Source organism: Zonotrichia leucophrys, chromosome 4, assembly GCF_028769735.1.
Source record: "Zonotrichia leucophrys gambelii isolate GWCS_2022_RI chromosome 4, RI_Zleu_2.0, whole genome shotgun sequence".
NCBI lineage: Eukaryota > Metazoa > Chordata > Aves > Passeriformes > Passerellidae > Zonotrichia > Zonotrichia leucophrys.
The window spans coordinates 28,496,189-28,509,230 of NC_088173.1; the positions used below are offsets into that span (position 1 = coordinate 28,496,189).

The window sequence follows — 13,042 nt, forward strand, 5'->3', positions numbered from 1 at the left end:
ATTTTGTTTTTCTTAAGTGAATTTCTTGCCTCTGTCCCCCACTCTCCACGCAAGTAAAGAGTCTTGAGATATTCATGAGAGGAAACTGATAGAAAAAAAGGAATGTGGAGGTGACACCTCAATTCATGGTGATCAGAACAAAATAAACATGTCCAACTCTAACAACCTGACAGACGGAGGCCACTCTGCAGCAATGGTCAATAGGACATTATGTACCTTGCCCATAGCTTAAAAAGCCATGAAAACACACACGATCACTTGATGTTATCAACTGCCCCACTATTGAATGGCATGCACTGAGAGCAATATTGGACAGGTTGTGGAATGCAGATGGCTATCCAAAACTACCAAACTGAAAGGGAAGCTTAACAGGAATTAAAACACATTTTGTTCATACACCCCCTTTCCCATCCTTCCTACTGTCAGATACTCTTTACTAACATCTAGAAGTGTCCTTACCATCACAGTGCTCTCTAGGAAGTGATAAATATCTTCCCTAGACTGCAGCCTTCCAAATCCACTCAAAACTAGGATCTATGGCCTGCTATGTTTCTCTGTCCTTTGACAAAAACCAGAAAACTACAAGCTAAAATGGTTCCCACCAGCACTGTTGACAGCACAAGCCAGTAACAGCCAGTTTAACCATGAATCAGAATCTCTGTCATCAGAAATTAAAAATACTGCAGTCACATACCCTGATGCTTGATGGTGAAAAAAAGGACACACATACATTTGTCGCTGGAATTGCTATGGAAACCTTTATCATGCACCAGGCACTGGGAAATTTCAGGCTGTTACTACATCACATCCATGGACGTGCCACACAAAGGAAAACAAGAACCTCATGAAAACAAGTATCAATCATTAACACTTTGTCCATTTTTAATGCAGACTTGGACAGCTGCCAAAGAGAAAGGAGAAGCATCTGTGAGGCTGCTGTATGTCAAAGTCCCACACAGAGAGTGCTCATGTGTGCTGACATGAGACACAAAGCATGTTGGGCTAGAGATGGGCCAGGGAGAGGATACTGCCCCAAAGAAGGAAACAGTTGGCTGGCTGAGACCAAGTCAAGCAAAACACCACTCCACCCCACACTTACAGTCTTTAATAGTTTTAGTTCAGCAAAATGTTTTTAAAGGATTGTTTTGTCTTCCTTCACCATGATATTAAAAGCATGGCTTCTAGTATTTACATGAACCTTACCTCTGAACAACAAAAAAAAGTTTTAAATAGCCAGCATTCTCTCTTTACCCAGATAGCACATGTCTTACAGAATTAACATTAGACTAGAAGCTAAACTTTGTTCTCTGACAAGCAGGAATACTTCTATTATTTACAAAAGAGAAAGCATGGGCAGAATTGGGTTGCATAGATTTACTGCGAGAAGAACCCTTTATGGTTCAAGCTAATCTAAATACATATTTATATTCCAGATAAGAAAAGGCAGGGGTTTTTTGGGGTCACTCAAGAGTCAGAATTTAATTTCAGCAAAAATATTAAAGATTTTATTACTTGCTCTTCTAAAGAGGAACACAGCTTACATGGTATTTAAAGTAGCTTTCTTTCTAACAGAAAACCAAAATCATAAGAAGAGACTTTAATTTTTTAAAGATTAGGCTAGAAATTCTTTAGTTTCTTATTGTGGTCTTTACTTTTCAGAAATGCAACAAAACCATAGGCTTCTTCTGGAAGAAAAAAAAAAAAAAGCTGCCTGTAAGTTGTAATTAAGCTTGTTGTTACTTAAAATGGGAAAATGTGAAGCAAAATTATATTGTGAAAAATTATCTTTACCTTGAAGAAAATAAGCAGTAAAAAAATTAAAATGATAGGAGGATGTGCCCAGCAATTAGGTGTGTGTAAGGTGAATACAGCATGTACTTTATAAAACCATAATGAAAAAGAACAGGGATTAATAAAACAACAAGTATAGAAATTATTAGAATTTATCCCTCACCTTAGCATGGACTTGCATGGCTAGGACACCAGAAATTTCCTATGTGCTTCTCCAATCAGCATAACAATTTTGTTCTTTGAAGCCATGAAGACTTTACTTAGTAATCAAACTGATCAATACTTTAAATTTTGAGTTTCTCACTGATGCAGTTAAGATCAGAGAAATTGCAGACAATCATAATAGACTGGAATTTCTGCATTACTTAATGACATGCCAAGGGGTTTTGATTTATTTTATCTGTTTGGGAATGAATTCTGTTTTCCATGCATACTTCTGATTTTTAAGTATTGAGATTTTCAACCACAGCTTCCAATATTTAAAAACTCCACTTTTATATTTTAAAAGCGCTGTTTCACCAAGTTATCTGGGTCTGAGTTTCAGTTTAAGGGGATAAACTTCTAAATGTACAGCCTGCCTGTAGTTGCCTGAGAGTCGCAGATGTCAACACTGGCTAGAAAGCAATTCAGCATTCAGAAGGGTTATCTGGTTCAGTAGCTGCCTACAGTCAGAATCTGGAATGAGGAGGTATGAATGTGCACAGCTAGTGTCATGTGAGAGATTCCCTAGGTATCCAAGACAGCTGCCTGTGACCGACAGCTACAACCACAGCCCAGCACAGACTCCAGCCCGTACATAAAACAGCCAGTGGCTGATGCCAGAGACAATGCTGGATCAATTCACACAGCAACAAATGCCTGAATGCAGACAATGCAACTGAGCCCAAGGAGCTCACCATGAGCTCAGGTTTCTAGGTGCACTGACTGCCAGGCAGTCAGTGAAGGTTAGACACCTCGTAGTGTCTAACAATACAAGCTTCAGGGTTTAGGCATCTTAATGTAAAGCTGAACATGACTCTGTTTCATGCCCTTATGTCTTCCCCACCAGTGCTCCCAAAAGAATTATTCCTGGACTCAATCAGCCAGTCAAAATGACTGAGTACACACATATCCTCCTGACACAATAAGAGCATTTTGAGCTGAAAAGGAGGAAAAGGTATTATTAAGGATAATGGTACATGTTGCTGAGGACAATGGTGATGACTCAGAGGTGAGCATTTCCACTGGAAGGAATTACTGAGGTTAACAATAAGAATACTCTCTCAAAACAATATGGGGAACATTTTTAGAGGGTTTTTTCTTCAGCTTGCACCTCACTTCTCTTACACCCTGATGAGATTTCTCTGCCTTTCTGCCCTTGAAACAGTGCTGAACGCTGCCATCTCCATGTGGTTCCTTGCCTACAGCTATCCCAGGGCGTTTCACGTAGAGATGTGAGCTCCAAAGACTGAGCAGCTGTTTACAAGCATTAGGCAAGAGACACTCTCTAAGCAACTGAAATATGGGAGGTGAGAGTCCAAACCCAGAAGGAAAGGACACGGGTGGCAGCACAAGTTAACATCAACTGGAGGGCAGCCCACAGGCTCCAGAATCAGCCTCAGGTCTTCAACAGAGCTTGTTCAGAGCTACAGTGCCACACAGAATTACAGTCTCTCTTCATCAGCACAGAGCCTGAAGATAGCTCTCTGTATAGTCCATACATCAAGAGCCTATTGTGAAATGTAAGTGCCATGGGCAGTGGTCATCTCCAGTATCGTATGGATTTCTTACACAGTTCTGTTAAATGGAGCCTGGCACTGCAAGGATACTGTGCATTTAGGCCAAGTGATTTAAGGGTTTGTAAAGCAATATGTCTTTCAACAGAAAATGATGTTTAGAAACTAAAAAAATCTAAAATAAATGCTTGTGTCTCATAATGAAAATCTTTAAAAAATTACCAGTCAATATGGTGGTAAAGCTCTAACTTTCAATTATGATTCTGAAATACAAAAGACCCTCATAGAAATCCTGGTTTGGGCAACTCAATTGTGCTAAGACAGTTCCACAGACCAAAGCTTATTTCCCACAAAGCATATGGAGCATACAAAAAGCCTGAGTTTCTCAACTGATTTCACTGAGTACGGCATTGGTACTGGCTTGGTAATTTTTTTTTTTTCGTATTTCCTTGCTCTTCTATATTTTTATAGCACTCAAATAATTCACACTTCATTTTTGCTATATGTAATGTTTCCTTTTTGCTTGTCTATTTCTTCCTTAGAACTGAAGTTAGGTCCCTAGATTTCCACGTCTTCAATTACATCTCACAAGACAAAGTTCTACTATTCTTAAATAAAGCAGAACTAATTCAAAGCAGTGTATCTAATTAATCAAAACAGCTAACAGTGCAATATTTAAAATAACTGAGGGCTGCCTGGATTATAGCAACATTATTAGCATGTGATTAATAAGCACTTGAAGTATTACATTTGCTACACATTTGCTAAGTTATTTTATCTTGCTTTAAAGTTTGGTGGCAAAGTTTCAAGCCATAGTTAGGAGATTTGCTCTATTCAGTATTATGTTGTTAACCCCACCATCTGGTCAGACAGCTGAGGGAACTTAACCATATGTGGGGGGCATGTTTCTCTCTTGGGAAATACTTTTCTTACAGAATTATGCAATGGTTATCAGTTTCTATCTTACTACAGTAGGATCAAAAATTAAAGTAAAATATTTGTAGACAACCTGAGCTCAGTGGGCCCTGTATTTAACTGTTACTAATGTAAGAAAATAAGATGGCACTTACTTGAGGACCAGGCTGACCCTGAAAAAAACAAGAAAAACAAAATATTACGGAAAGTTATGACAAGGATAAACTCTTTAAATAGTAGAAAATAGTTACAGTTCTCTCTAAGAAGGAGCTAACAAAATATACAGTGACTGCATTGAAGTCAGATTTTGGACTCTTGAGTTGATATTGAATTTGAGTGTTTTAATTCAAACTGATGAACTTTCTTGCAACAAACCGATTTTAAAAATAAATTACAATAACATATCAAAGCTGCACTTGAGAAACTTCTTATTTTAGATATCATTAACAATTTGGAAATGATAGGAGGACTTAACTGACAGTTCTCAAGTGAGAAAGAAGCCAGAGGTGCTGAGTTGATTCAGAGCAGGTATTATGGGCTGTTTGCTCTTTCATTTCTTTATTATGGCTCCCCTCCATACCTCAAGGAGGTGCTAATTATTTACTATTACTGCTTGTTGAATGAACCAAGTCTCAAAACTGGAGGAACACACTGCTGGACAAACAGCAGTCTTTTTGCCATTGCTACAGGCACCATTGTTTTAAGCAAGTATAAACCCCGATTTAAACCAGCAATTGTGGAAGGTCTGAGATGAGCTTTTGTCAGTCAATCCAAGAAGACAGCTGATACATTTCCTCTCTCTTATTTATCAACATCCCCTTTAGATCACCCCTGGACAAGTGGAGAGGCACCCTTTGCACACTGGGGAACTGTATTTCTTCTCACTGCAATCCCATACAGAGCAGAATTCCAATCCCTACTTTCCCTACACCAGAAAAGCCAATGAAAGTCATGAATTATTTTAGTGCCCTTAACAGAAATTACTTGCATGAAGCAGAATTATTTTAGCAAAAAGTACAGTAGCTGTGACTATAAACAACATGACCCAGACAATGTAAGACAGAGAAAAATAACTTCATATTTCTCCTTAGAGAATTCCTTTAAATGCCTAGGGCTACCTTAGCCTCTGGTGTTCTATGACAACTAAAATAATACTTCAGTTAAACTGAAACTATGTTTCCTTTTGTTGACAGAAACTGAGCATGGAGACTTCTTTTAAATCATATAAAACCACTTCAGCTGGCAGGTACTTTTACAGAGAACTGAAACTTTTCTGTCTGAACACCAGGAAATACTTTTTTACTGTTAACCAAGCATGGGACCATGGGAGATTGTGGAGTTTCCATTCTTGAAGACACTCAAAAACCATCTGACATGATCCTGGGCAAACTGCTCGAGACAGCTCTACTTGAGCAGAGAGGTTACACCAGATGACCTCCAGAGGTCCCTTCCAACTTCAACCATCCTGTGATTCTGGGCCATTTTAGATGGGGTGGGAGGCAGAAGCATTTCAACTGGGAACCATTATCAACACGAAAAGCAAATGAAGAAATGCTTTTTATAGTAACTAATAAAACTTATTGTGCCAATTAAAAACCAAAATAAAATGGTATTTAAATGCACACAAAGGTTTTAAATTATTTTTTTAAAATACATGGAATCACATTACAGAGGAATAATAGTAAAATACAGAATTATTGTGACTATCTAATCTTTACACTGAATGCAGCATAAAGTATTCCTTGTTGGGGATGCTGTAGTTTTCTATTCATTCCTTAGAACAAAACTGCACCATAGAGAATATAAAAAACCCAAACTTACTGGCTGAGGTTGGCAGTTCAAGTATTAGCTAAAACTTTCTGAGTTGGTGAGCTCGATGAAATTACACATCATGCTGGGTTAATGAATATGATTGAGACTCCTCAGCACTCATATATTACCTCAATCTTCCCCTCACAGCAGGTTTTAAGCTATTTTATGTTATACCTGATCTTAAAATCATCAGGAATTGCTTATAGATGCAGTACTGGGCAGCCAGTACAATAAAATTGTATAAATTACCTCAACTGAGGTCTGTGCCTGCAAATTTTATACACAGAATTCAGAACACATTTGCTCACAAAAGTATCTAAAGTTGCAATAGATTTTGACCAGATCATTAGAGGCTGTCTCCAACACACACACACACATATACATATATATATATATATATATATATATGTTTAAAACCCCTAACTTAAAGGAAGGTCTGAAATTACCAAAACATTTCAACAAAAAGTTGATTTAAAGCTCTAGAAAGCAAATAAACTGAATATGTGCATATATATTTCAACAATGAGATTTGAAAATTGACTTTCTTTGCTTCATCTAAGACATAGAGGCTGCTAAGGGTTTACATGGTACATGCTATATATATGATACAAGAGACATACACACATAACACAAACACATCCTGAATTGAATATGAGGTGAGGGTTGCAGTCATGCTCCCACAAAAGTGTTTTCTACTCTCAACAGCATCATCACTTTGCCTTTCTGGTACTGAGCATTTATAATTCTCTTATTTCAATACAGTCTCCAGTGCAGAAAAAGCTGGAAAATGAATTTTTATAGGGCAACATTTTTTCAAGTAGACAGAAAACTCTATGAGATATCGGGGAATATAATCACTGCATTACACTTTGTTTATATATGCTGGCAATATAACAATTACCCTGCATTAAGCTATAAATGCAGATGCTGAATACAAAAGTACTCAAAAGCAGAATGATTTTAACCCCTTGGCTGCTAGCTCCTTCAGCACGAAAGGAAATTTACATTAGTGAAGGCAATTATTTTCTGGTTTTTACAATGGTTCCTAATCCTTCAATATTTCTGAGAAGTCTTATCTACTCCTTGCCCTACTATCCACTGCAGTTACAGAATTTTCCCTTCTCAAAAGCAATCCAGTAAGTGACACTACCCAGAAGTTGCAGCAAGCACTGAATCATGGAACTCATCAGCTCTTCTTACAAAGGTATGGGTAGAAAAGCATCACAACACGGACATTTTTAATGGTAAAGGGTTATTTTTGCACAACAGCAATTCAAAGTGTGGGACGCAAAAAAGGAGCTGTTAATTTTAATAATCTCTCTTTTTGTATGTTGTCAAAGGGTCAGGAATAAAGCTCCAGGAGTTACTTTGGTGTTCATTAAAAATCCTCTAACATGAATTCAATCTGATATCATAACTAATTTGAGCAAGCTCAATCTCAGTTTATCTGCTTGTGTTCCCAAAATGGCCTCAGGACCGCTGAATGATATCAGTCTGGTTCACTGCTGCATAAATCGCCATGTCCCTTGTGGATTAAAATGTTTTAGCTGTAAGTCTTTCTCTAAATTTTAGATAACAAACAGGGAGAAAACACTGTCCCAGACTGAAAAGTCAGCATTACTCTGATTTTTGTCTAATGAATATCTCTTTATTCAAATCTGTCACACACTCTAAAATTGAGTCATTGATTCTAGCTACCAACTAATTGCAGTCTTTGCAGGCATTCAGGGATCAGTCCCACCACCACTGACTGGTTGGGTGCATTCTAGGGGCTGCTGCTTTGAACCCTGGACTATTGCTCATATACTTGATTATCCCAACTGAATGCTGCTTTTTATTAATTTTTTTTAATCTAAATTACTGTAGTGGGTATAGCTGCATACTATCTATGGTTTCAGTAAAATACCCAGAACCATTTTCCCTTCTATATTCCTATTTGCTGGCTTAATACACTATTTGGAGACAAACAAAGGGATTTGGCAACCTATTCTAATTGCCATGATGGAAGGTCTTCTACTGTTGACAGTTAATCCCTTCCTAGAAATTGAAACCAATATTAGCTGCTGATATATAAATTATATTAAAAGGAAAAGAAAAAAAGTCCATGGTGTAACTAAAGTCAACAGGTAAATTATCAATCCCCTAAAAGAGATTAAAGAAAAAGCTTATTGACTGCATTTGCAAGCAAGTTACTTTTACAGACAAGTTACTTAAAAGTAGAAAGAAACCTCAAAGAGCAAAGAAAGAGGAGAAAATGAAAGCTGACACTGTGAGTTAACAATTTGAGCTTGCAAAGGAAATGGAGCTTGTAGTAAGTAAAAGGATAAAAAAGAAAATAGGTATCCAGGGTATCAGTGAAAAGGGGTGCCCTGGGAAGGGAGAAAAGAGAGGGAGTGAAAGGAACAGCAAGAGAAAGTACCAAAATTGGATTTTCACACCTTTGCCATGGTGTTAATCTTTAAAGAGCTGGGAACAAACTTCCAGGCTTATACATCTAAACATAGAGCTATACAAATATACACACAAGTACAATCCATTAACAAATGCACTGTATAAATTAAATGTTATTTCTAACTTAATTCAAGCAGCAGACCCCTAATGAATATCTAGAATATCACACAAATGCATTTATTATGTACATGAGGCTGTTCGGATTTAATCAGCCAACACAATCCAGGCACAAATCTTAAAACATAAGAATTTGTGAAAGAAGGAGGAGTCACAGAAATGTAGTCAGAAGTGATATCCTGCTATTTGAAAGGCACCACCAAACTACCCTTGGACAGAGCACCCAAGGAGGAACATCTGCCTTCCAATCTAATTCAGACAGAAAATGAAAAGTGAAGAGGAAGAGCAGGGCTGACCTCCATTTCCTTGCATAGGCATAAAAGACTGAAGTGGCTTTTCAGCAAACTGTTAAAAATCCATGCTACTGGATTGCTACTGCTATGCTAAGTTATGCTGAAGAAAGCCAGTATTTGACTAATATACATTTCAGCATAAGAAATTATAAAAAGCAAAGAGGGGAATATGTGAGAGACCTCAATTACACTGGTTTTGAACAAATCACCTACCAGCTTTCCATCCATACCAATCGGACCCTGGGATAATCAAAAGTCAAAACAAAACGGAACAGTTAAATCAGAGTAACACTGAAGATGAGGGGAAAAAAAACAGACTTGGGGAATAATGTGTACTTTAGAAGATGAGTAACTGTGTCAGCAGCTAAATGCAATACGTTTTGAGAATGAAGGCACAGAAAAGAAACAACAAATGAAGCAGACCTAAGACAGGATTAATAAAAACAGCATGGTGGGAAGTAGCCAGGCAATAGCTGATGTTTAACAAAAGACAGGTTCAACATGCAATGAAGGAATTGTTAGTCTGGCAAATCACAGTGGTCCAACATAACCAAACATATGAAATAATGCATCTTGCTTTATTATTTTATTTCTGTTATTTCTTTAAATAACAGAAAACAGCTACTTAGCCGATTTATGTGGTTGCAACATAAAATCTTATAACTAATCTGTATTTAAATTAACATTATAGAAACTATTGTTAATAAGAAACTTTAGCTCACACCATCCGCATGTATTCCTTAGTATCCGCAGGGATACTAAAGATTTCCACATACACCTTCTCTGAGAAGTCCTGTACCTTATCCCACTTTCTCCTTTTTTCCCTTGGGAAACATGGAATTTTCCTCTCTAGTACTTTGCAAGTTACTTATTTTCTTATGAGTCCAGAAGTTAGTTGCAGTTATATGAACGTAAATTATACAAAAGATTTAAAGTGGATGTATACTGCTATAACTGAGCAATTGGTCTTGTATCAACTTCCTTGTTTAGGTGATCAGAGGAGAGAGAAGATGGCGAAAGAAAGTTGGATTAATTTTAAATGTGATGTTTATTTGCTGTGTCTTCTGACAATGAGCAGTCAAGTTAACTTTCACTGGCAATGGAATAAGAGCAGGCAAAGTATGGCAGCTTTTTCGGCCCTTAAATTAATGTTTTAAGCTGAAATCATGAGCTCTCAGTTATTTGCCCTATGCAAATAGGACACCACTTTGTGTCTGCTGAAGAGAAGCTTTCTCTTAAATGCATTCAGGCTTTCCCCCTGGAGCTTCACAGACACCCTCTCCAGTCTGCCCCTCTCAAACATACAGCCCCTTAGGGCTGACTGCTCACACTGCTAGATTTGGATCACTGCTGCTGTGGAGAGAGCACATAACATATTTGCAGGGTTTATGTTGATCTATTTTATCCTTGCTGCATTTAGCCCCCTTCCTAAGCACTGTTTTGGCTTGTGAGCTAACAATCACTCTAAACATTTAGTCTAAATCAGATCTGCAGGGGTTCTGGTGACTACTTCATCCAGGAGTGTATATTCATACCTTCTATACTATCACTAATAAATAATAATATGTACTACATGTAGGTAGACATTTATAGAGCTAGTTCCACAAGCTATCAAGAAAACAATAAGCACTATAAAAAACTGCTGCCATATCATCTAGTGAGTTGCCTAAGTATCTGTCTTCTCCCACCCTAGATCCTGGACTATGCCAAAAATTCCAGACATACTTAACATGAACAGGAACACCAGTTGGATGCACACATTGTCAAGCTCATTATTTTTGGTACAGTATTGGCTTTGTAAGAAGCCCGTGCACCAACCTACTTGTCAGATCCAATAACAAGTCACTGGGTCTGGGGAGCCCTGTGGGAACAAAATGCCTTTCCTCACTTTCCCGCCAGCCCTCGCTGGGGTTCCCTGTCACATCATGAGTGGGTGACATGCTGAGAGTGCAAAACAGGTCATCAGTATCCTGGCTGTCTGCATGACCACTGCCTTATTTATGTGCTGACATCCTAGGGAACTTTGTGACTGCTGGGACAACCTACACTATCTTTCAGATGTTATCTCTGATGAGTCCTTCCCTGGTAGCAAGGAAGAAGAAAGCAACACTGTCCAGTGGATTAAAATGTAGAGCTTTTATTATTAGGTTTCCTCTGTGCCTCTTGATTCCACACATGCAGCACATATGTAATAACACTTACTAATTTTCTCATAATTATTTAGCAAATTTCTAAATACAGTTTTATACACCCCCAAAATTAAGGCATTTCCAAGTTATTAGTTATCCCAGATTTTTTCTAGCACTGGGTACTACAGGATATTTATCTAGTAATATTTACACACACACTCTGCTGCAGGTACAGAAAGAAAGGCTGAGCTAAACTCTGGCTATGAATAACTTTACTTCTTGAAAACAAGCTAGAGATATTACCAGTAAAACACTCAACAGCAAGGTTGTGGTAAGCATATAGAGTTCCTCTAAGGGCTTCATGGGACAGCAGATAAATTTAACTGTTAGGTCCACAGTAAGCTTAGCCCAAAAGATTTAAATACTCTTATGATGAATGAATGCAGACAATGATCATGCAAGTATTTGCAGAAGGAAGGAAGGGCATTAAACTGGTTTACAGGGACCATTCAACAGCTCTCACACCTGCCTTAGTGATTGTATTGTCAATATAAGCACTGTTTTTAGGGAATGTTACTTCATCATAGGAAAAAGAAATACTATTTGTGCTTCTTTACAATGACAGGTGTTTTAAAACTACTATTGGATTTTTGCCTGCTCTTTATCCATGCTACATAGCTCCTGTACTTGAATTAAAGGACTGTATGTATCATCTTGAAGACTCTTTGAAAGAAGATTCAGAAATTCCCAGCAGACTGTAGAGAAGCATCTGCTTCTCTACAGGAATAGAAAATTATAGGTATTTCTCCCATGACTCCATTTTTACCAGAGCTATTTGGTCTGACATCTCAAAATGTCTTCTGGGATTTGCTTTGTTGAATACAGGAAGAAAGCAAAACTGTCTTGAGACACATTGCCTTCCAGAAGAAAAAAATACTCTGAAACAAAATACTATTCCTTCATTATAAAAATACTGACTCTTAAACAGTCAAACAGGCAATTTCTTTCCTTCTTTCCTCAATTACTTTTTTCTAGTGCTAGAAAGAGAGAGAAAGCACTTTTTAAAAAAAATATAAAAGATCAGAATATCCACAAAAAATACAGGCTTGATGACAAAGATGAGCTGAAATAGTACATGATGTTGCTTCAGGATGTACTGAGAAAAACCCTATATATGACAATATTTATTGAAATTCATTACAAGATTGCCCTGGAATTCCAAGTAGTTTTCTTGAAATAAGGAAAATTTAATTTTTTCCTTAATTTTTAGAGAAAGAATGCAAGCCAAAGTCTGTCTTTGACTTAACCCTCAATGTCTTCAGAGCCACGCTATGTAGATCAAACTAGGTTCTATAACATAACTGCCACTACAGATTAGCAAGTAATTTTTGTCAAGAAGTACCAAATATATGGTCTTCCCTAACACAATCCCTGTAGTGCAGTTTAAAAAACTAGACAAGACAATGAATCATGAAGAACTGGATGAGTAGGTTTAGACAACACATGTACACTAAATATTTTTTCACTTACTGCAGATAGTACAGATGGTACTAAAAGTGTTTCTTCTGGACTGTGCATTTCCCCTCCAGGTTTCCACTACCACTTTTAAATATATTCTAGGGCTGGATGCAGCAGCTTTTGCTGGAACAGAGTTAAATTTCTTTGCAGCAGCTCATGTAGGGCTGTGTTTTGTACTTCTGCTGAAAATGGTGCTGATATTATAGAGATGTTTCAGTGAGAGCTGAGCAGTGCTTATGCAGCATCAAAGTCTCTTCAGCCTCTCAGCCCACCCCAACAGAGAGGGGAATGTGGATGCACA

General features: G+C 37.6%; 1 protein-coding gene across 1 annotated transcript in view; it reads right to left on the reverse strand.

Annotated features, from left to right (window-relative positions):
- Positions 1-13,042, reverse strand: part of COL25A1 (collagen type XXV alpha 1 chain) — a 300,860-nt gene that overhangs the window by 115,459 nt on the left and 172,359 nt on the right. Inside the window, exon 5 of the mRNA XM_064710946.1 lies at positions 4,577-4,594. Within this exon, the coding sequence (XP_064567016.1) occupies positions 4,577-4,594 (18 nt within the window). The remainder of the gene's footprint in view (positions 1-4,576; positions 4,595-13,042) is intronic.